This window comes from Bombyx mori, chromosome 15, assembly GCF_030269925.1.
Source record: "Bombyx mori chromosome 15, ASM3026992v2".
In the NCBI taxonomy this organism is placed as follows: domain Eukaryota; kingdom Metazoa; phylum Arthropoda; class Insecta; order Lepidoptera; family Bombycidae; genus Bombyx; species Bombyx mori.
Genome location: NC_085121.1, coordinates 13,311,474 through 13,333,647, shown reverse-complemented (window position 1 = coordinate 13,333,647; position 22,174 = coordinate 13,311,474). Strand labels below are relative to the sequence as shown.

At 36.6% G+C, this 22,174-nt stretch overlaps 1 protein-coding gene and 1 long non-coding RNA gene across 9 annotated transcripts in view; one reads left to right on the top strand and one right to left on the bottom strand.

Annotated features, from left to right (window-relative positions):
• The window catches only part of LOC101742087 (maternal protein pumilio), a 78,071-nt gene that overhangs the window by 2,137 nt on the left and 53,760 nt on the right, over positions 1-22,174 (bottom strand). For all 8 annotated transcript variants that reach the window (XM_062672698.1, XM_062672701.1, XM_062672700.1 and 5 more), the window contains 7 exons: positions 6,223-6,742; positions 4,303-4,477; positions 4,062-4,159; positions 3,609-3,768; positions 1,777-1,945; positions 918-1,076; positions 378-572 (listed from right to left, as the gene is read on the bottom strand). In XM_062672698.1, coding sequence (XP_062528682.1) covers positions 378-572; positions 918-1,076; positions 1,777-1,945; positions 3,609-3,768; positions 4,062-4,159; positions 4,303-4,477; positions 6,223-6,742 — 1,476 coding nt within the window. The remainder of the gene's footprint in view (positions 1-377; positions 573-917; positions 1,077-1,776; positions 1,946-3,608; positions 3,769-4,061; positions 4,160-4,302; positions 4,478-6,222; positions 6,743-22,174) is intronic.
• On the top strand, positions 2,614-5,720 carry LOC134200238 (uncharacterized). Its single transcript, XR_009975065.1, has 2 exons — positions 2,614-2,778; positions 3,584-5,720. It is a non-coding gene; the product is annotated as an uncharacterized LOC134200238 (long non-coding RNA).

Genomic DNA, 22,174 nt, shown 5'->3' with positions numbered 1-22,174 from the left:
GTAGGTGTAGTGTGAAGGTGATATTACTTAAACATATGTGTATATATAACATACATAATATTTATAGATACAAATACTGGTACTTAAATACATATACACATATACATATCATAAATATATACATATAAAAACATACATAAACAAATATTATTAATTAGATGACTCTGCTAACTCTCTGAGAAACAGTTCTCGAACCTTCGTCTTAAACGCTTCACGTGTAGATGCATTCCGGTTTGAAAGATGGTGGCGACGTTCACGTAGTGGTTTATGGATTTTAGTAACAAACAACAGGTGGGGTAGCGAGCTCGTAGACCGGGTCGGGGGTACCAGATGCTGTGGCGGATGTAGGGTGGGGTACAGAAAGTGTGCGTTCTGACCGTGATTAGTTGGTCTGTGTGGGCATGCAGCTCGTTGAGCACGGGCGCGGTCTGCTCGGGCGTGCAGTGCTCGAGGATGCGCTGTATGACGCGGCAGCCGTACGGGTGCGTGGACAGCGCGTACACCTGACCCGCGAATGCGTTTATTATGAACTGTAACGCTGACGGCTCCACGCATTCTATGCACTTTTGAACCTGCAATTTAACAAAAATAATATTTTTATTTCATAAAAATTTAATTTCTTGTTCATTTATCAACTTTTATAAAGTAACTAGCTGTAACCGTCCGCTTCGCTGAGCTTTTCAAATTAACATTATTATTTCTCGCCACCACAAAGATTCTCATCATTAACGCCCCCCAACTGATGTAGGGAGTCCAACACTCATATAAGAATTAACCTATCCATTAAGTACATGTATTTTCTACACGGATACCAAGTTTCAAGTCAATCGGATGCGTGGTTCAGTAGTTATAATAGAGCATCCGTAAAAACCACAGTAGATTTATATATTAGTATAGATATAGATATGTGTACATACAACATGGTTCCCGTTTTGGTCCTTGACACATTTAAGCACGTGTCCGTCGAGTTCTCTGACGACCTCTTGTTGTTGTTCAGGCGGGATAGACTCGAGCGCCTTCTGTATGACCCGGCACCCGTACATCTGTAGCGCCAGGTTGAGCACGTGACCGCGCACCTGTACAACCAGTAACATCCCGTAAAATTAATCCAACAATCACGTACAAAGCGTTATGAAAATAAACGTGCTCTCTTGTATCAACTTTAATGTACGTCAAATAAAAATCGATCATATTCGATTATCAAAAATATTGATAATGTCACATTAGTACTTGTCCTACCCAGTCTAGTGACCTCGGAGAGTCATGCTAGATTCACAGAATGAGTACGTGAGCTTACGGGGCTCTAACTTGTGGACGTTGCTAACACTAGCCCTAGCAAGAGGCGTACTTCGCAGAACCTACCGCCGGATCGGAAACGCGACCCACTGAGAAGATCCAGCGGGAAACTCAGTGGGCTGTGTCTGTAGGTTAATTTACTCGCCAAAACCTGCGTAAGGTGAGCGACGGGTTCGACGAGAACCGTGACCGGTGCTTGAGGTACCTAAAAGCACCGTTAGTGGATTGGGAGGATCCGAAATGACGTGTTTAAGGCGACATGTGTAGTTTTACGATTGTAACTTCGAATTCAAGTTTCAAGTTTGCAGGCAGAATTCACGCAGCGATGTCTATGGGCTCCAATAACTCTTAACATCACGTGGGCTGTTCTTGTTTGAGTTAAATAGAAAAATATACACACAATCAAATCTGAACACCCCTGACTAAGCTTATAGAAATTTACGATAGAAATATGATTAGATAGTTTTATATGCAACTCACCTTTTGTGCAAGTGTGGTTTTTTGTTCGGTCGTGCCAAACTCGAAAAATTTCTGTATTACATAATTCCCAAAGACGTCCGTCATGAGGCTGTACGCTGCCCCGATAATTTCGTTAAATACCATTTGTTTCTCTTGGACTGTTGCTCTTTCTAGTTTCTGTTGTATAAATCTGAAAAACCAAAAATATATATAGTTATTTATGTTACTTTAACTCTACCTCATTTACGGTTGATTTTACTGATCGTGGGATGTGTTGATGCCACAAATTGCCAAACTTTCCGAACTGTGCCAAGATACAATGAGTTTGAAGGGTAACTGGTAATTGTTACTTAAATTAATTAATATTTAAAATACATTTCCTATGTGACAATTACGTCCTGTTGTGTCCACAACAATGGTTTACACAAAATTTAACACCACATGTATCTTTTTGAACTTGTTCGCTCATCATAACTAAAGTAAAAATCTAAATAGAAGAATATAATAATATGAAGACTGTACATGAATTATTAAGAAATACTTTTGTTCATTTATAAACACTATTATTTCGTGGAAGTCTGTTGGTTTTGAAACTGTTACTTCACTTTGACAGGTTCTGGTATAATGTGTACATAATGTAACAATAAATATGTATGCTTAGGTGAAAAATAGTTAAATTTCATTCAGTACCTACAGGCATGAAAGATGAGCGTCAATTTTACAGTGGTAAGCCAAGGGCAAATTGTTTGTAATTTTTGGGCCACTTGTATTTATTTTATCGCTACTTATTACGTTTTAAATAACAATGAAATCATTTCATTAGTTGAAAATTTTAAATTCCACAACACTTGAATAATCAGTAAGAGTATCAATGCTTAACATTCTGTAATTTTAGTTATTTATTAAGTAGTTAAATTTATGTTTATCGACAATGTATATAAATATGGTGGCAATTTAAAAACCAAAAAAGGATTGTTAAACCAAAAAGATTTTCATATCAATCATCACAGAAATATAAGAAAAGTAAGACGACAGTTTATTTTTCTCCAGTTTTCTATTGCAATATATTTTGCTTGCTGCTTTTCTGTCTTATGTATCGTAATGAATTGTTATGGTCTTTTATTAATAATACTTAACTACGGCCGTCATATTATGTTCATCGTCAAATTTAGTTCCACAAATGCGCTCTCTTTCATGTATTAGTTATTTCATGAGTTGGATGGGCAAGTTCGCGCCCCGGTGTAACTCGTTACCACCTTGAGACATGAGAGCGAACCCTCTAGTGTATAGTGTAAAGTGTCCCACCCTTCGAATACGTGACTACTTTACTAATAGACAAGATCGCCCGCGCTGCCCGTGCAAGATTCGATGCAATAACATTAGTAGTTTGTAGAGTAGAACTTCAATTTTCGATTTGAGCAACAACTCGTAGTATTCAACTGATTTTCGCCATTATCAGACGATGAGGACGCAAGACCAAGAAACAAATACATTTTTTTTATTGCCCTTGTAGGCAGACGAGGACACGGCCCACCTGATGGTGAGTGGTTACCGTCGTCCATGGACTTCAGCAATGCCAGGGGCAGAGCCAAGCTGCTGCCTACGGCATAATACTCTCCCCACAAGCCTCGTTTGAAGAAGGACATGTCATAGCGCTCGGGAAACACCGTGGAGGGGAGCTCATTCTAAAGCCGGATGGTACGTGGTAACAAAGACCTCTGTGGATGACCGCAGTGACTCCAGTTAGTATGGATGAACTCTAATACGGTGGCGGGCGGTGCAATGGTAAAAACGAGATGACGGTATCATCTCGAACACAATTCCTCAGAGAACTCCTGTGGTTAGTGCGGTACCTGGAGCCGTGCTGGTCCTGCGAGAACTCTACGATGTGGTTGGCGAGGTCGCGCAGCTGCAGGTTCGGGAAGCGGTTGTTGCGGAAGTCCTCGAGCAGACGCGAGCGCCCCGCGGCCGGCTTGTCGCCCACCAGCGCGCCCACGCCTCCGCTCACCAGCTCTGTGTGCAAACGCTCACATGTTACTACTGCTTTCACACTATACCTTTGTATGAGCAACGACTAACTTTCTTCGAAACTTATTCGCTCAGTACATCATAATTTGCTTATTATATTCATGATTATGCAAATCATTAATTAGTTAAAAGATTAAATATTTACATGAAGAAGCTGCGGTAGACTGGCCTCCATAATTAAAATATACATTTTATGCAACAATCATATTTACAAGTCGTGTATATGTATATGTACATGACAACGGTGACATAGGGGCACCACCGCTAACGATACCGACCTGAGATAGTTCCAACTCCACCGAGTTTGCTGAGTAGCGATGAAGACGAACCAAACATTCCATTAGAGGTGAGTCCCTGGGCTAAACTGCTCACAGCTCTGAAAGGAAAACGATAAAATACCTTCAGGAACGCAAACCAGACGAGTAAATTTTAGAATGAACAAATAGACAAGCTCGAACGGCAACAGGATTAATAATGTACAGAAGCGCAGATATGTACAGTGTGCGCGCGCGAACAGACCTGTACTTGGCGGTCTCGGCGCCGGGCGCGGCGGACACGGGCCGCAGCCCCACGGGCCCCAGCGCGGCGCCCAGCGGCGGGGACAGCGGCGAGGGGCCCCACTTGCGTGCGTACTCGTGCAGGGCGCCGCCGCCGCCGAACTCCAGCGAGTCCCGCCGCGCGCCGCTCGCGCCGCCTGTAACACGACATACCTCCGCGCTCCAACACTCTGCTCCTCCACTCTCCTCTACGTTCTGTACACGACTCGCGAACTCGGAGGCCTCGCGGGCGAGTGGCGACATCGATATGTACAAAACTTTACACTCTTCCACGTTTACTCATACCGGTATTACCTACTAGGTGCGTACTGATCATCAAATGTGTTTTTAAATAGTGTCTGCCACAGTAAACATGTATATTTGTGGAAGTAATAAATTGTTCGGATTTACTATACAGATTTGAATGTGTTATCATCATCTAAGTTCACATATTATTCGTCTTATTGGGTTAACAGCTTTGTGGAATAGTCGCTATCGGTAGCTGATGTTTTAGAATACTATAAACCTACAAGGAACCAAAAAGCACAAATTCTAATTTTTTTCTTAGAATGAGAAAAATGTGTCTAGTATGGCATGGAATTAAATTTATATTTATTGCTAACCTCCAACAAACAGACTAATAAAACAAAAGCGATGGAGACCAAATTAAATAGATTCCATTCTTCTCTAAGCTTCACATAATATTACTTTATTAAAATAAAGTTCAGTGTTTTTTGAGGGCCTAAATATTTTCAAAAATATTATATTTTATATAAAAACGCTATTACTTTGTGGATTGTATATTTGTATTCACATTATTCTATATTTTTCTTTAATGAGTAATACTGTATTCTTTCAAATATACAGACATGTTTGCCAGTGCCAAAACCAGACGGACATACATGTTTACTAGAGTCAAACAGAAATTTTGAATAAAGTCAATAAAAAAACCGGTTAAGTAATTTTAAAAATAGGATTTAGATTGTAAAATATTATAAAAGAAAAAAAAAGGCTTTATCTAGAGACCTTTTGTTACTACCACTAATGTACGCACCTTATGTTTACTAGCTGTACCTAATATTTTATTGATGGAGTGATTTTTTTTCTACTTAATAAAAGTAAAGTAAATCTTCAAAATTTTTATGTACATTACTGTTACTCGTATATACATAGTACATAAACTAATACATTTAAAAAATATTATGAGCATATGTAAATTTTTATGTTTTGCCGTCTACATTTACATTTGCCGCCGTCACTTGCAGTGAGAATATTATATAATAAAATGTATATGAGACACTTGTTATTTTAAAAGAAGCATAAGATGAAAAGGTCACTACTATCAACGAGATGTAGGTATTTGATTTTAATGTAAACTAAATTAAATACTTGTGCATATTAGTCGAATTCATTTTTATTTTGCAAGCAAACTATCATCACCTCTCTTCAATACTTGCAACTTTGTTAGAAGTTAAAGAAATCTATTTGGTAAGAGTAAAATTTAATATTTTCCTGTGTTTTCATTATTATTCCTTTTTCGAACTACTAAAAAACTTATACGAGGATTAAGCAAAATTTCATTCAAAATATGCTATGCATTTTAGACACACCATGCATCTGGAATTCAGTTTGGTAACTTTATGTACAAGATGAAAAAAAAGAAGTATCCCCTTGTGCACACTCACTTTTAATAGTCAGAAAAGATAGCGTTTATAGAAAATTTATGAAAAATTAGTTCTAATCGAACGTTTCAACGATCATAAATTATATTATAATATTTTTCTATAAAAAAACGAGACGCTCGCCATTGTTTGTGTGTAAAATGTACACAACAATCGAAGGCAGTGTAAATGTGAGTGAGCTAGTGGCGAGTGCGCATAAGTTTGCACGTGGTGTTTGTTACCTGGCGGCTGCGGCTGGTGCGTCTGTGCGGGGGCGGGGGGCGCGGCGCCGGCGGCGGGGTGTGCGGGCGCCGGCTGGTACTGGCGCGGGGCGAGCACGCCGCCCGGCGACACGAGTCGCAGAGGGGTACCGTTGCGGCCGCCCATGACCAGCGAGCCGGGGTCGTAGTAAGGAATCACGTACTGGCCTTGCCCGTTAACCTGCTGTTCGCCTTGCTGCGGAGTGAGCGGCCGTCGCGGTTGCTGAGCTTGCTGTTGCGCGGGTTGCGCTACGAGGCCGGGATATACTCCCCATGGCGCTGCGACTCCGTAATAAGGCGGAACTCCCGCGATTAACGCGCTCACGTACGGCGCACCTTCCTGTCCTGTGTTGATTACGTACGGGGCTTGCGTGAACGCTTGTTGGGCGGCTATTTGCTGTTGCAGTTGGAACTGTTGCTGTTGTTGTTGCTGCAGCAGTTGTAACTGTGCCGCTGCCGCTTGTCCGCCCGCTGCTGCCGCTTGTTGTGACCGAATTAGTTGCTGCAACAATAAAACAAATTATTATTAATACATTTTGTTAATTGATAATGATTCGAATTTATAATTCAAAAAACCTATACACATTGCATATCGTATACCAATTTAATTAGTACGGAAACATATCGTTTACAATTTTTTACCGAGCTCTGACTGCACGGTGCAGATGTGCGGCGCTCGAGGGCTACTCGCAAAGCGCTCTAATTAACACGATCGTTTAAAAAGTTAATAAAAAGCTGCACGCTGTCCGATGCACTTGTTGTTTGCTGGTATCGTAGATTATCCTCTGATAAGCAAATTAAAGGATTTTTCATTTTAAATAAATTCTAGTGCTACGCATACGTAGGTTAAGTCATCTTCGTGACAAATAAAAAAGTTGCATAACAATAATATTTTCGGTTCCTACTAGACTAAAATACTTTGAATAAGGTGAATCAGTTTTAAGAGTGGGCAAGGCGTGTGATGTCATTAGGAACACACGAATTCTCTCTCATGTACCTGTTGAGAGGAGATCAGTTGGCGCGCGTCCAGGTCGGTGAGCGAGCTTGATATCTGTAAACATCATCTAAATCGCGATACAAGCTACGCACACCTCGCCGCGATGTCTATTCGTTCCAACACTTTGTTAGATCGTAACCACATACCTAATAACATTTATCAAAAATATAAATTTATTTATTCAAGGTTTGCGTTTAATTAAAATAATTTATTGTTTATAGTTTAGCTCATCATAATTTCATGTTTTTTTTCCGAAAAAGTTGTGTAAATTTTTCCTAAAATTCATACTATTATCTAACTTAATAAGCTAACTTATTTCCACTTCCACGTGGAAATGGATAACACCGTTTACCATTCGAATGAATTACATTGAATTTTGCTATTATTATCATAATACCTGAAACGTTCAGAAATTTAATCAATATGATGTGGTTTTACAATTAATTTAAGTTACTTTGGTGTTCACGATTTAAAACAGATGCCATCAAATCGTCAGAGTAATTTTAATTACGACTGTCGTACATTAGGGTACGCTTATTTTATTTTACATTAGCTAATTGACACGAAATGATTATTATCTGATGCCGTAAAGTTCGCAGCCTCGTCGTTCAGAAAATTTAAAGTCTCGTTCGACGCTCGTTTGATCTCCATAAGGAAGCGGTCACCCGATTACACGCCAATTTAATTCATCGAGTCGATGTAATTGACCGGTCGGTGTACGAGAATATTGAAGCGTTCTGTGCACGTGCGCAAACCCGAGTAACTTGACCAACACAATACTGGGTTGGGAGATAACACCGTACAGCGAGCTTCGTCTGGAAGGAGGTACGGCGGTCCTGAAACGACTCGCATTCAATTAGACGATCAGTAATCCGGCTGTGGCTGGCTACCTTCGATACCAATTACAGGGTTATTAGTGAAGGTACGCGCGCGGTTGTGATCAAGCTCAATCCGGTTTCTACCCAGTGTACCCTATGTTGCATCTTACAATATTAATTTGTCACAACACAGCCAATTTGAAAATTTATTATGGTAACCGCATAAGACTGAAAAGCGGATTTTTGAGAATGTTTTAATGTTTTTCTTTCATTGTAATTTCAATTACTCAAATGACTGCAATTTAAATGAAAATGTTGGTTTAAATTCAAACATAGGATTCTTGTTTTCTATATTGTAGCATTATTTATGCCCAGGTTGTTACTTCATTTGCACATATTTTAGGCCATAAAGTGTACTTTTTTTTATAAAACTATATCATCATATTATATGAATTCCATAAATGATGAAAAATAATCGCGTTAAACTTAAAACAATGCAATGAGACTTCGAGCTAATAGCTAAAGGTGATTGTGGTGACAAGCCATTATTGTTTCTTAAAGAGAGCACGCTTAAAATATCAAAAATTTGAAGACCGTAAAACATTCAATATGATGGGCAATGACGAAATTTTTCATGAAAAAATTGACTAAGCTACGAGTATTCACTTAAGGATAGTTGATGTACGCCCTACTACCATAAAATAAGTTTATTATTTGTCAGCTACAAATTTATTGATAACATATTCCTGATCCCGCCTTGCCGCACCACGTTCTTTACACGACCGCTTACGCTTATTTCAGTAAGCCAGTATCGGTTGTCTGCCATATTTAAAATGTTTTCTTTTCTTGACAACTAAACTTAAGATTAATAATATGAGATCATATTTAGTAGCAAATGTAACAACATTCTAGAGAAAAAAAAAGCGTTTTTTTGCTACCTTAACCGTCCTTAAGATCTCTCGAAGGTCGATAACGACAAACTCCAAACAGATAAAGAGCCATGTTTCTTCTGCGTACAATTAATATTTAACTAGATGTTTGGTTTATATTTACACTAAAAGTAGTAAATTTATAATTTTTAAAACAAACCATAAATTACAAAACCGTTTTTAAATAGGTTACATATTTTTATTTGACACAAAATTAATTGTTATAGTTGTCATGAAACGTGTAAGATATATACTGCAACATTTATTATTAACAGGTTTGATGAGAATAGCGCGAGTGTCGACGTGCTCCCGCGAGGATGGCACGCTCTGCCTGGAGTACAAACAAATTACGTGACAAAGCAATCAATTACAAGGTGAAGAGCGTAGCCACGGTGCTCGAATAAAACGCTGCGTCAATAAGAACCTTTTAACGTAGAAACATCGAGGTGCTACGTGTTCCAGACAAACTCAACACCTTAAAGGTCTGCTCTGCTATCCCCATTTATTTGTCAAGTATGAAACAACGATTGTAATTTGAAAGAAAAACATTTTCAACGACACAGAATTAGATTGTCGATCCAGAAAGGTAATTTGCGGAGAATCGGAAACGACGGCCCCGGAGTCACAACAAGATTAAGGAGATATCTAAGGTCTCGGCGTGCGCTGTCGTGTCGTCACTCGCGACTTGGCTGTCGGCGTATCTTACTCTAACGAGTTTATCTGCCCTGCGGGCTTGTGACCTCCCCAATGCTTATTACTTTCCTATCGGTAGTTAAACATGTTATTATTTCATGCATTGTTTTTAAGAAGTATTTTGGCAATCTAACGTTATAACAACGTATAGTAAGTTTAATATAAATAAAAATCACAAATTCAAGTATATTCAATGTCAAATTCACACTAGCCCTGCCTGTCGACATAAATGAAAAGTAGCTAAAGCTGAAACAAGAAATGTGAGGGCGTTGAAAACATTAAGGACGTTTACGACTTAAACAAAACTTGTTACTATGCACGCTTCAGCAGAAAAACCATTCAAAAAAATATAGTGATCAAAAAATAAACTGATGAGAATTTTAGATTAGAAAAAAAATTGTTTTAGCTTTAGCGAATTCTATTTTTTGTTATTGTTTTGAATTTGGAAAAGCAGTTTTGAAATGAGGTTTAAACTTATAAAGGTTTGGCTGATTTACTTCCGAATACGCAAATTCATTATTTATAAATGATATATAATATATACATTCTAATAATAGTTCTGACTTTTGATTGCAAAGCATTCAAACAGTGATATTATTGTTCAACTTTATATCCAAGTTCCAGATTTCAGAAACACTCGTGGCCCTAGCCTGTATGAGATCAGTAGTGTACACGTATGTTAACAGTATTCAGAGGTTCAATAGTTCAAAATATTTTTCAGCTATTAGCTTTTTTAATACAGCGTCCCTCGTATAACACGATTAATTTGTATTGTGTTATATCGGAACAGTGTTATATGAAACGTACCGTGTTATACGAGGGACGCCGGTACGTACCTAACATACTTTGATGGGATAGACAAGGGGAATATCTTGCAATGAGCAGGCGAAATTGCTGGGTAGACGACGGTCCGGTGTTATTATTCGGAAATTGTATGTATGCAAACATATCTTGAAAATGTCGTTAATGCGACTCAGGCCGTTTCTCAAATCTTTTATCCAATGTTAGTTACTGCTGCAATACGAAGAACTCCCAAGATAAACTGATAACATCGGATAGGTTAATAGAAATCAAATTCGCAAATTTATGTTGGAGTATCCCCCCACATAATCGTCGTATGTATAATTCTGCCTCGAAGTAGTCGAGCGTTCCGGTTTTTTCTACAATTAGCTGCGCAATTTAAGTTGTGTTGTCGAGGTATTTTAAAAACCCCTTAACATAAAATGGGCCATACAACATAAAATGAGTTCGTCTTCCCATACACAGAAATGAAAAATCAAATCAGATATAGTTGTATCATACTCATTTTACTCACTAGGTCAAGGATACCTCAAGAAGCTTTTATTAAAATACAGTTACTTATCCCATAATACTTACAATATTACGGTTTGGAAACCTTATCAATCAGTATTTTACTAATCCAGTTCTATATTGATCGACCCATGTCGATTTTTCAGCTTAAATTAAACATCACCTCTAATCAAACGCTCTAATGTTGTCTGTTTTCTTTCTATTCATGTTTTTATTCGATCATTTTAGGAAAAGCTTACTATATTAGATTAGATATATAATTAAGGTATATGTTAAAAATTCATTTTGTTTTCGGGTATAGTTGCCCTTTACTTAAAATTTAAGTTTGTTCGATTGAAAAAGCGCCACATTCATAAAGTAAGTTATGCTTGGAATTGCTGATGCTGTTTTATATGACATTAGTTAAATTATTCTAAATACCTACGTCAGAAGCGTCTACGTCAGATTTTTTGTAAAAAGGTAGCAAAGGGCGAGGGCGGGTCCTGACTGGGCGGAGTTTTGCCACGCCCACGATGCCCACGCCCTGCCCGAAATTTAACTTACTTTATTCATTAAGTAACAGTAAATTAGAGAAAGCAACAATAGTTAAATTTCCATTGATTGAGTAGCTGGAAACTCATCTTAAATTTATTAAAATATATGGTACCCTAACATTTTATTTTTTAAAACAAAAAGAAAACAAATATTTCTGCTATAATTTCCAAATTTTGCATCATTTGTGGTAATTGGGTATTTTGTGATGAGCTCGCTTAAGTCTATAGCTATTTCTACTGCGAATCAAAAACAAAGTACCCTGTAAAAATTACGAAATATTTTGTATAGATGATGTCACCTAATATCAACAATTCCTATCTTCATTCTAGCATCAAGCAAATATGAACTTGTTTAAGAAAAAGTCGCACAATGACCCGAATCACAAGTTTTAGAAAGTTTAAATAAATAATTGAAACTATACAATAGTATGGGACTGTACGCCCTTGTCACTTTATGTGAAGTTAGAATATTTACCTACATATTCTTCAATCTAAATGCTGTGCAAAGAAAACAGAAAATAATTTATGAAGATAAAATCAACAAATATAAATAAATTCAATTTTAATTTACTGTACATTTGAATCTTGTATTCTGACAAATTTTTTTTAACCTAAAACACGTACTGCCGAATGTTGAATAATATTTCAGTGTAAGTTGGCCTACATAGGCTTTTGTCCTATATTACAGCGAAATCAATGGATATCATTTTTATCTCATTAGTACCGGAAACCTGAGGAAGACTAATTAATACTCTTCAGAAATTAAAAACTGAGTCACCGATACTCATGGATACCAGCAATGTCAGGATCAGTTAGCCCGCTGTCTATCACCTAAGACTTTTCAAATCTCGTTTGAACAAATACACGACATAGCGCGCTCAAACAGCGTTATGGTCTGGGTTTTTATAGTAATTACTCAGTACAAAGTATCTTAAATTTCCATTAATTAAAACCGTACAATTTCTGCAATTAATAATAAAAGATAAAGAAAACAACTTTAAAAAATATTTATATAAATAAGTAAGAAAAATGTATTTTTGTTTATGTGGTTATTGGAGCCCATGAAGTTGTCGTGGTCTAAATGATAAGACGTCTGGTGCATTCGTATCGAGCGATGCGGCTGTCCCGGTGTTCGAATCTCGGTTGTGAACAATACGAAGTGAACATATTGGTGGTAGGACCTCTTGTGAATCCGCGCGGGTAGGTACCACCACCCTACCTATTTCTGCCGTGAAGTAGTAATGCGTTTCAGTTTGAGGAGCGAGGCAGCCGTTGTAACTATACTTGAATCCTTAGAGCTTATATCTCAAGGTGGGTGGCGCATTTACGCCGTAGATGTCTATGGGCTCCAGTAACCACTTAACACCAGGTGGGATGTGAGCTCGTCCAAGCAATAAAAAAAAAAAAAAATACATTTATGAAAACGAGAATTCAAATATTTTGCTTTGTCCACTTGTTAGATTAGAGAAAGCTTTTAATTGAATAACATGATTGTATGGCATTACCATAATCGGTATTACGAGTATTTCGACTTTGAACCTGATTTGATTTTCCATAGAATTTTATATTCGTTTGACCGACGGTGCAGCGGATATTGCTAATAATACATTTAAGCACTTTGAGGCGATTTTTTATGACGTAAAACTGTTTTTCTGTAAAAGGTAACTACTAACTGGATATCAATAACAAAAAATTTAAAGGAAACTTCATTAAAATAATCGATTTTCAAACAAAATTATAAATCTAACATTTTTCCATTATCTACCGATATATTACACTTTGTTCCTAAATTAAAGCGTGTTCGTTTCCATATTTATATCCATTCCAATCAATGATTAGAATGTCGCAATTTTTCATTTATTTCTTACAATAAAAACGATATTTCAGCAAACCAGAATTTTGTTTTCGGTGAAACGTTTCGACGAAAATCCATATTGGCAGTTGAACAATTTCGACTTCAGTTTATAATACAGTATATCTTTTACTTGATGAAAAAAAAAACTAATATTAAAAAAAAAAAGACTTGCCCGCTGAGTTTCTTGCCAATTCTTCTCAGGACGAAGGCTAGTTTTTGTGAATTGGCGGCAGTTCTTTTAACGTTCAACAAGTATGTACTTTCATTTATGTTGAATAAATTTTTTTTGATTTGATTTGATTTGATCCGCTCCCGAATTTTGCTTATAAAATCGTCTGGTTCACACAAAAAAAAAAAATGACAATTTGAAATGTTAGGAGAGGTTTCGTTAGTTACAAAACATGCATTGAGAACTGTAGATTTTTATTTTCAGTTGGTGATACTCAAATGTCTTTGTACTTTCACAAAATATTCGAGTACTCCACGTATTATGTACTAAAAGTCAAACTTTATCGCCTGGGAAAAAAAACATTCGGAGTTTTATCGACGTCATCTTTATAGCGCAATATCAATCATACCAATCACATAATATTTTATTTAATTACACCGTAATAGTTACAACGCACAACAACGCTAGATAATTTTGTTAACTAAATATAATCTTACTAAATAAAACTATTAAAAAATCTACTTTCCAGGTGTTTTCCAAACTTGAGGGATCCTACATATATTTATTTGTAGTAGAGGTCATATATGTTGTATAAGGTCGTAAATTCACCTTATGGTCAAAATTCATCGCCTCAAGTTCTAACTACTAAATTCATCCACACATCTAAGCAATAAAAAAAAAAAACATTTCCTAAAATCATCTAAAAACTTCAGGACAATTTGAAAAAAAAATGTAGGTATATTTTTATAACATTGAAGCTGGTTAATAAACAAATAAAACAAAATTGGTTGACATACAAAGGAAAGAACTACTTTGTACTAAACTGTTGTCTTTGTCTATTTATTTTATGTAGATTTGTAGTTAAAGTAGATTTGATATCATTGAAATGGGACACGGTTAATGAAATACTATTGGTACCAAAAATTGCCCGTATTTCAAACATTTAGCAATTATTATTGATCGCAAAGAAGCGGGACCCGCGTAACATACAACTTTCAAAATATGAGACAAATTACGAAAGCGGCAACGTGAAACTTTGAATACTACAAAAATAATACGAGATATTCCCAACCAAAAAGAAATAAATATAGCATAGATCTCTCTTTTGGCAAAACAGAGGTTTCAGTTCAATATGTGTTACATGTACACATTTAAGACATGGACTACTATTTATTGGTCGCAAAGGCGAACTGGGCGGGCGGCACGTCGGGTGCGGTCCGATGCTTTTATCAAAATTAGCAGGCGCGCCCGCGTCGTGGCGCACCCCACTCGTAAAAACACCATCACCGACGCCGCATTGATGACACCACCACTGCTGCCACACCTTGGTGTCACTCCCCGGCAATTCACCCCGACAGTTATTATTATCTAATAAAATGTTTTAATTCAATAACGACTTAGGTTTTTCAATATTTTTTTATTATTTCAACTAGAGTAGTGTGGTTTTGTTGCCGTCCAAATATTGTGTACATATTTCTAACCGAATAGTAACAAGGTTTTTTTGAGGGATAATGGTTCGCGTGGCTTTGAAGGGATCTGTGGTGTGCCAACATTAACATATCTTTATGGTCACGTGCTCATCTTTATGTTGGCGACTCTTTATAGGATTTGAATAACGTTGTAGTATGTTTAGTTGTCGGTACGTGACTTAGCTTCAAGAACTTTGAGCTAAACTATTGGATTACAATATTATTATGATAATTATGTACTAATAGACCTCGTGTACTTTTTTATCAAGTGACACGACTATACTCTGATTCGCAGGGTTCGTATTAGTCTATCTCTTGCTCAAGAAACTTCCAAAGAAATCGTCAACTTGCAGTAAATCAAATTCTTTCAAAATGTGCTTCTATTAAGATACGGCACATTGTGAACCAGTATGCATAGATTTCCGTCTGTTTGTGTCGCGAAATTTCATGTGCACCAATTAAAAAGATGACATAGCCGTTATTATAATAAAACAATTGAGATTATTACAACTAGGCAATTAACTAGGAACGCCATAAAATTCCCCATGACAAGAAAAAAATGAATATAGTAGTGCGATTTAAAAACAATCTGCCTATTTTTTGCTGTGAAGCAGTAATGCGTTTGAGTCTGAAGGGTGGAGCAGCCGTTGTAACTATACTCTATACTGAGACCCTAGAACTTATATCTCAAGGTGGGTGGCGCATTTACGAGGTAAATTTCTATTCTTCCAGTAACCACTTAACACCAGGTGGGCTGTGAGCTCGTCCACCCATCTAAGCAATAACAACAACAGAGGATTGAGTAAATATATAAATGTAATTTACAATTAAATCATAAAATTTAAACAGGTGAAATACCTGAGTGGTCCGCACGGACTATACCAACAATTACGTAATGATGCCGCGGATACCGTGATCCTCATTTCTAGCCAACACCGATGTCGTATTTCTATTTGATGATCAGAATAGTAATGACTGTAAATCGATGTCCAAAATGCGAACGTGTCGCAGAAGTTGGTCAAGCTCTCGAAGCATGTTGTGTCAGGCGCGGTGTCTCTGCTTAGATTGCAGTACTCGCGTACGTGCTGAAGTTTTTGTAATCGCAGAAAATATGTTCGATAATAATTTTACTAGTTGTTAACGAAATTACAAAAATCAAATAGGCAAATGTTTATTAATTTTAAGCGGAAATATTTTACTAAAATAACGGACACAGACGACCAACGTGAAGAACTATGAAAAAGATAATAGTAAATAATTTATCAGGAATACCCAAAACTTCAATGATTTTTTCTTATGTACATTTTTTACATAATTGAACTTGCAGTGAGATATTTAGGATGAACATCAGAATATAAGATAATATCCATGAACAGAAATAAAGTATCACTTTTATTTAAAACATGAAGTGCAGAGTTACAAATATTTTTCGCTAATGTGCTAGCGGATTACTCACGAACAAAAATAATCTTAGGCTCCTTTCGATGCCAAACAGTTATTTATTATACACTGTCAGACAAGTAATTCGGTGCATTATTGAATATAAGTCATAAACTTACGTTTCGCAATAAAATGTAATTAAAAAAGGACTTATCATTTGGTCATTGGCGAACTAGTGCTGGAAATCCAAAATAAGTTACGAAGTCTTTTAGCAAGTATTAGAACTTCCACTGCCTTTAATTCAGAATCCGGTTTTTTAACCTTTAGCACAGATATTAGAATGATGTCAGACACAATATGCATAGTCAAGTTTTATTAAAAAAAAGAAAACTTCTAACTTAATTAAATATTTAAAGGAGACCTATGATTAATTTGAAATATTTTAAATGAAGAAATGCTTTGCGGGAGATATAGCAAGGGTGGTGGTGCTTTGCCATGCAGGCTCACATGGCGTCCTGCTACCAGTATAGATCAGTTACCTAGGCTCGTGGCCGTCGGCAGTAACAACGGTTTTTTTATTTAGTCGATAGGTGTCGTTGCATACATACATAGATATTCTACAAAAGTAAATTTTGTGCAAGTTTTCTTTTTTTGAATATTTATATTATACTCGCCGTACTCGCTCGCTTCACTGCGCATTTAAAATTAACACTTTTATTGTCATTATTATTAGGGAGTCCAACACTGATATAAATATTAGCCTATCCATTAAGTACATGTATTTTCTACATGGATACCAAGTTTCAAGTCACTCGGATGCATGGTTCAGTAGTCATAACGGAACATCCGTAAAAACCACTGTAGAATTATATATTAGTATAGATTAAATTACTGAATATCACTAAACAACATTTTTTGACTACTGTGAAATTGTATTCAAAATTAATAATTGTCACCGTTGTTATTTATCTCTTACTAAAGAAAGACGGCCATTCAATTCTGATATTGCGAAGTTATGATTAAAGGTATTTTATGCTCGTGGAATGGTTAACGAAAATAAAGACGGAAACAAAACATTATAAGGTGGGAAGGTGGTGAAAATGTGAATATATTACACGGCAATGTAATCACACGCACGCAAGAAAACGGTCGTTGGTTCCTCCGTCTGTACAATAATTCTCATAAAACCAATAATTCACATCCTTACACTTTAATTTCGAGCAATTTATGAATTGTAAAATATTACGCATCGATGTGTAAGGAAGTAATTCCTTTTTCTGTAGCAAAACAAAAAAAAATCGTTATGTACTGTACATAAATGATTATGTGGTCTGCGGGCATAGGCGCAAGACGCAGTTAACGAGGTCGCATAATGAAGTGTCACGTTAGGACCTGGGTCATACCTGCGCGCTCCAATTTCTCGGCTAACTGGACCCTTAACGCAACAACCTCGGGGCTTTTACTGCCTTCCACTTCCTTAGCTATCTCCGTATATGACAACTAAATTCAAATACGGTAAAATAGTCTTCACTACATAGTATAAAACAAAGTCGCTTTCTCTGTCCCTATGTATGCTTAAATCTTTAAAACTACGCAACGGATTTTGATGCGGTTTTTTTTAAGGGAGAGTGATTGAAGAGGAAGGTTTATGTGTATAATAACATCCATTAAATAGTGGAGAAATCAATAATAAATTACAGTTTCCGAAGCGAAGCGAGGGCGGATCGCTAGTTAAAAATAATTTACGTGCATATCTTATTGTCTGAGAACAATTTCCTCTTATTTTTTAAATTTGTATTTTTTTGCTTATATACATATAAAGGCATCTGGGACTCATTGGTTTTGTTTTTATTTTGCCAATTTAACTTCAAGCGAAAGGAGACCGAACAAATTCAACGTAATCGAAACTCGATTAAATATCAAAATAGCTATTAACTCCAGTTACATTGTACTAATTCATTTCATAGAAATTTTTAATAACAAAAAAGAGCAAAACTCGAAACAAAATGTAGTGTGATCTCGAAATATATTTTTTTAAAGACTAACAAAATTTACTAATTTCATCCCATAGTGTGTGTACATTAGGCGGAATAAAAATGACTAAGCTTAAAACAGAACAGTTGCTTGTTAAAGCGCGAACGGTTCGTCAACCTTTAACGGTATTTTGATCAGGCTTTATTACTTATCTCTGCATAAGGTCAATAATCGCAATTTCGCAACAAAATCGTCTAATCAAAGTACATAATATGTTCCTGGTATAGTGACTAGGATATTTTTATTTAATTTACTAAAATATGTGGATGAGTACAGTTAGAAATGTTGCGGAATATGTCACGCACAACGGAGACAGTGAGATGGTTGAGGTGAATGTACGCACGAAGTGTGCCACGGGTTGGAGAAACACTTCGGTGTGGATACCGTTAGTGGAACGCGGTCAAGCAAGCAGCGGTAACGGTGGCCGTGGCCGGCTCGACACATCACAATTTCTTTGAATAGGAATCATGATTTAATTCGTTGGAAGATTTAAAAATAAAAAAAAATCTAAGCCACGCTAATTATTATATTTGCAATCAAGTAGGAATAACTTCGTAGTTAATAATGATACTTGAATTTTTACAGTGTAGTTTAATAAAGTCAGTGCGCCTGAGCGTGGTAATCGGAGCGTTTCTAATACCCACGCTTCGACTTGGTTTCACCGCACGCTTCTTGCTTCTTGTTCTTATTTATTCGTTTTGCGAAACTGTTTGTAATATGATAACGTTAAGTCGATTGCCGAGCTACGTTTTACGTTCACACGAACTTCTTGCTGCCGGTTCAGTTGGCTATTGAATTCTCGCGATATTGCTAACGAGTACACGCTCGTATTGGTTTACACAAGGGATATATTTTTATTACAAAAACTGCTTCAACCATCTGGAGAAATTTGTTTGAATAGAATAGCAACAGTATGGAAATGAATTTTAAAAGTTTGCAAATGAATATTTTTCACAATAATTGCAGTGGTTGCGGCAGGTAAGGCACGGAGGACAGAGGTGCTGCGGCGAGCGCAACAATTTGCATCACAAATGCGGGAGGCAGTCGCGATGCACTGACTAGCGCAGCCACGCTCCCATCCGCGACAGACAATATCACAATCAACATCGCGTCGACGGTTTTTGGACATCATATGATTGCCGATTGTAATCTACCAACACCACATTGTCATTATTTCTTATACTGTATTATTTCAGCTAAGTCTTTGTAACGTGAAATTTTCATTAAAACGTACTTACGTACTCTGTCGTCCGTCAATGACCAGTTTTAATGCCCACCCTTTAATATTTTTTTAGAAGAGCAAATTGTAAGTGATATTGCCTTTCGACATTAAAATTATATCTAAATATGAACACGGCAGGTAAAAAGAAAAGTATTAAGCGGGGAAAACAGCAAGTTGAGAGGCGATGAATTAATAACGAACTTCTCCCGCGACGCGTGATGACGGCCGACACGAGTCGCGCATTAGACGCCAGCATTGAAATTTACAAAAATCTACTGCTAATTATCGCTTGCTATTTTTCCGCATTAATTCCTCGGTCGGAATTTATGAGAAATTAATTTAACTTTTTTTTTGTAGTACCTTCCTCATGAACGAAACCTAGCCGGTGTTATATTTAATGGACCTGTCAGAGAATTGAACAGCTGTCTCAACTACATTACGCACATTATTATGTAGGTATTACTGTTTTATATGACCATATTTTATAAGAATATGACCATAAATTATGGTCAAACAAGTTCATGATCAACCTAATATGATATCTACTAACCGAAACCCTACGGAGATCACATGAATCTCAGCATCCACCTTTATAGAGTCTAAATTTCGAGTACTTTTGGCGAAGTCATGATAGCCTTAAGTTAGAAATGGACAGTCGATGGGACTGCCGTACGTGATTAGTGTTTGTAAAACAATCGTTAGATGCAAAATAAAAATTTTAGTCTTTTCCAAATTTATGATAAAAGTCCACAACGAACTAGTGGATTTGTAATGGATACAAAATACTAAAGATATGGTGAGGTTGAGGTTGACGTAACTCAACAATTATTGAAGATGGACCGGACCTATTGCAGAGAGTAAAATGCACCCCAATAAAAATCCCAACCAAACAAAATTTTAGTTGGTGGGACTGCCATGATTAGTTATTGTAAAACAATCGTTACTTGCATTCTATCTGAGTGAAAGTTTTATTTAGTCTTTCTCAAATTTACAAATTTAATAGAACTTTCTAATAAAATAGTTGAAATTTTCAAATTTACTATTCTTCAACAGTTACTCATCGATTGAAAATTAATTTGTACATTATTAAAATTTAAACATAAAAATTTCATTGAGTAAATAAAAAAAAAATTATAAGTTTTATTGTATACTTCAAAAAAATACGTTTATAGGTTGCCAAAAAGGCAAAATAAAAAGGAGAGTGAAAAGGGCACCGGTCAAACAAATGTAAGGCAATTTGTTAAATTGTAGTTTTGCTTTGAGATATGAGCACGTATAAGCCTTCACCGAGAGATGCAATCACAAACGGATTTCAGACCTGGCTCGCTCTATCATGGTCAATTTGGCATTACCACCAGTGTCTTATCTGGTACGCGAAACGTTATAAAAATTGTTGGTATAATAACTTCTTAGTTTTTCTGTTTCTGCGTATAAGATTTAATATATAGATGACATGCAAATCTACTTAAGTTAGATATGTGATATAAAAGCCAGAGCCAAAGGTGTAAGACGTTCAATATTGAAATAAATCTCTAACAAAATGACTCGGTTCGAAATTAACTGGGGTTCCGTACGTAGCGTTAGGATGTAGGAACGAGCGGTAAAGCGGCTCTTAATTAAATCAAGTGACATGTCTCGTCGTCGGTTACCTCAATCACACGACCCCAATAAACCTGTGTGCCATACTACTTCAGCTCATATTCTCAGGTACAATTACTTTACCAACTTAAGTGAACGAAAGCGACTTTTCCATGTTTTCCTTACCGAAATTAGAATACTATCTTGAAACTATATACGCGGAAAACTGATATCTTTTTTGGTATTTTAGAATCATTAATTTCCAGTAAATATGTAGGTTTAAGTTTATTGCTTAGATGGGTGGACGAGCTCACAGCCCACCTGGTTTTACGTGGTTACTGGAGCCCATAGACAACTACAACGTAAATGCGCCACCCACCTTGAGATATAAGTTCTAAGATCTCAGTATAGTTACAACGGCTGCCCTACCCTTCAAACCGAAACGCATTATTGCTTCACGGCAGAAATAGGCAGGGTAGTGGTACCTACCCGCGCGGACTCACAAGAGGTCCTACCACCAGTATTTATGAAGTTACAATTAAAGCTAACTTGCACCTGATATGGTTGTTCCTAAGAATTATGTGGGAAGTAAGTTGATTAAAATCGAAAAGCATCGAGTATCGTGTTCGAGGACAACAATCAAGCGGAGGTAAAACATTGTGAAGTGAACGTAAATGCTTAAATCAGTTCAGAAACTAAGTGAAAAATACAAAACGTTACAGTAAATTCGCTAAACAAGGTTCTAAATGCAACCAAGTGCTCGGTGGCAAAGCGGTTACTTTGCACTGCAAGAAAACTTACAAATCAAGAAAAATTTAAAAATAATTTAAATGAGGAACTAGTGGAAGAATATACTTACAGAAGAATTAAAGTTAAGTGCTATATTCTTAGAATATCATAATCTAAAACATAATCAAATAAGCAAAGTCACTAGTCTCATTTGAAT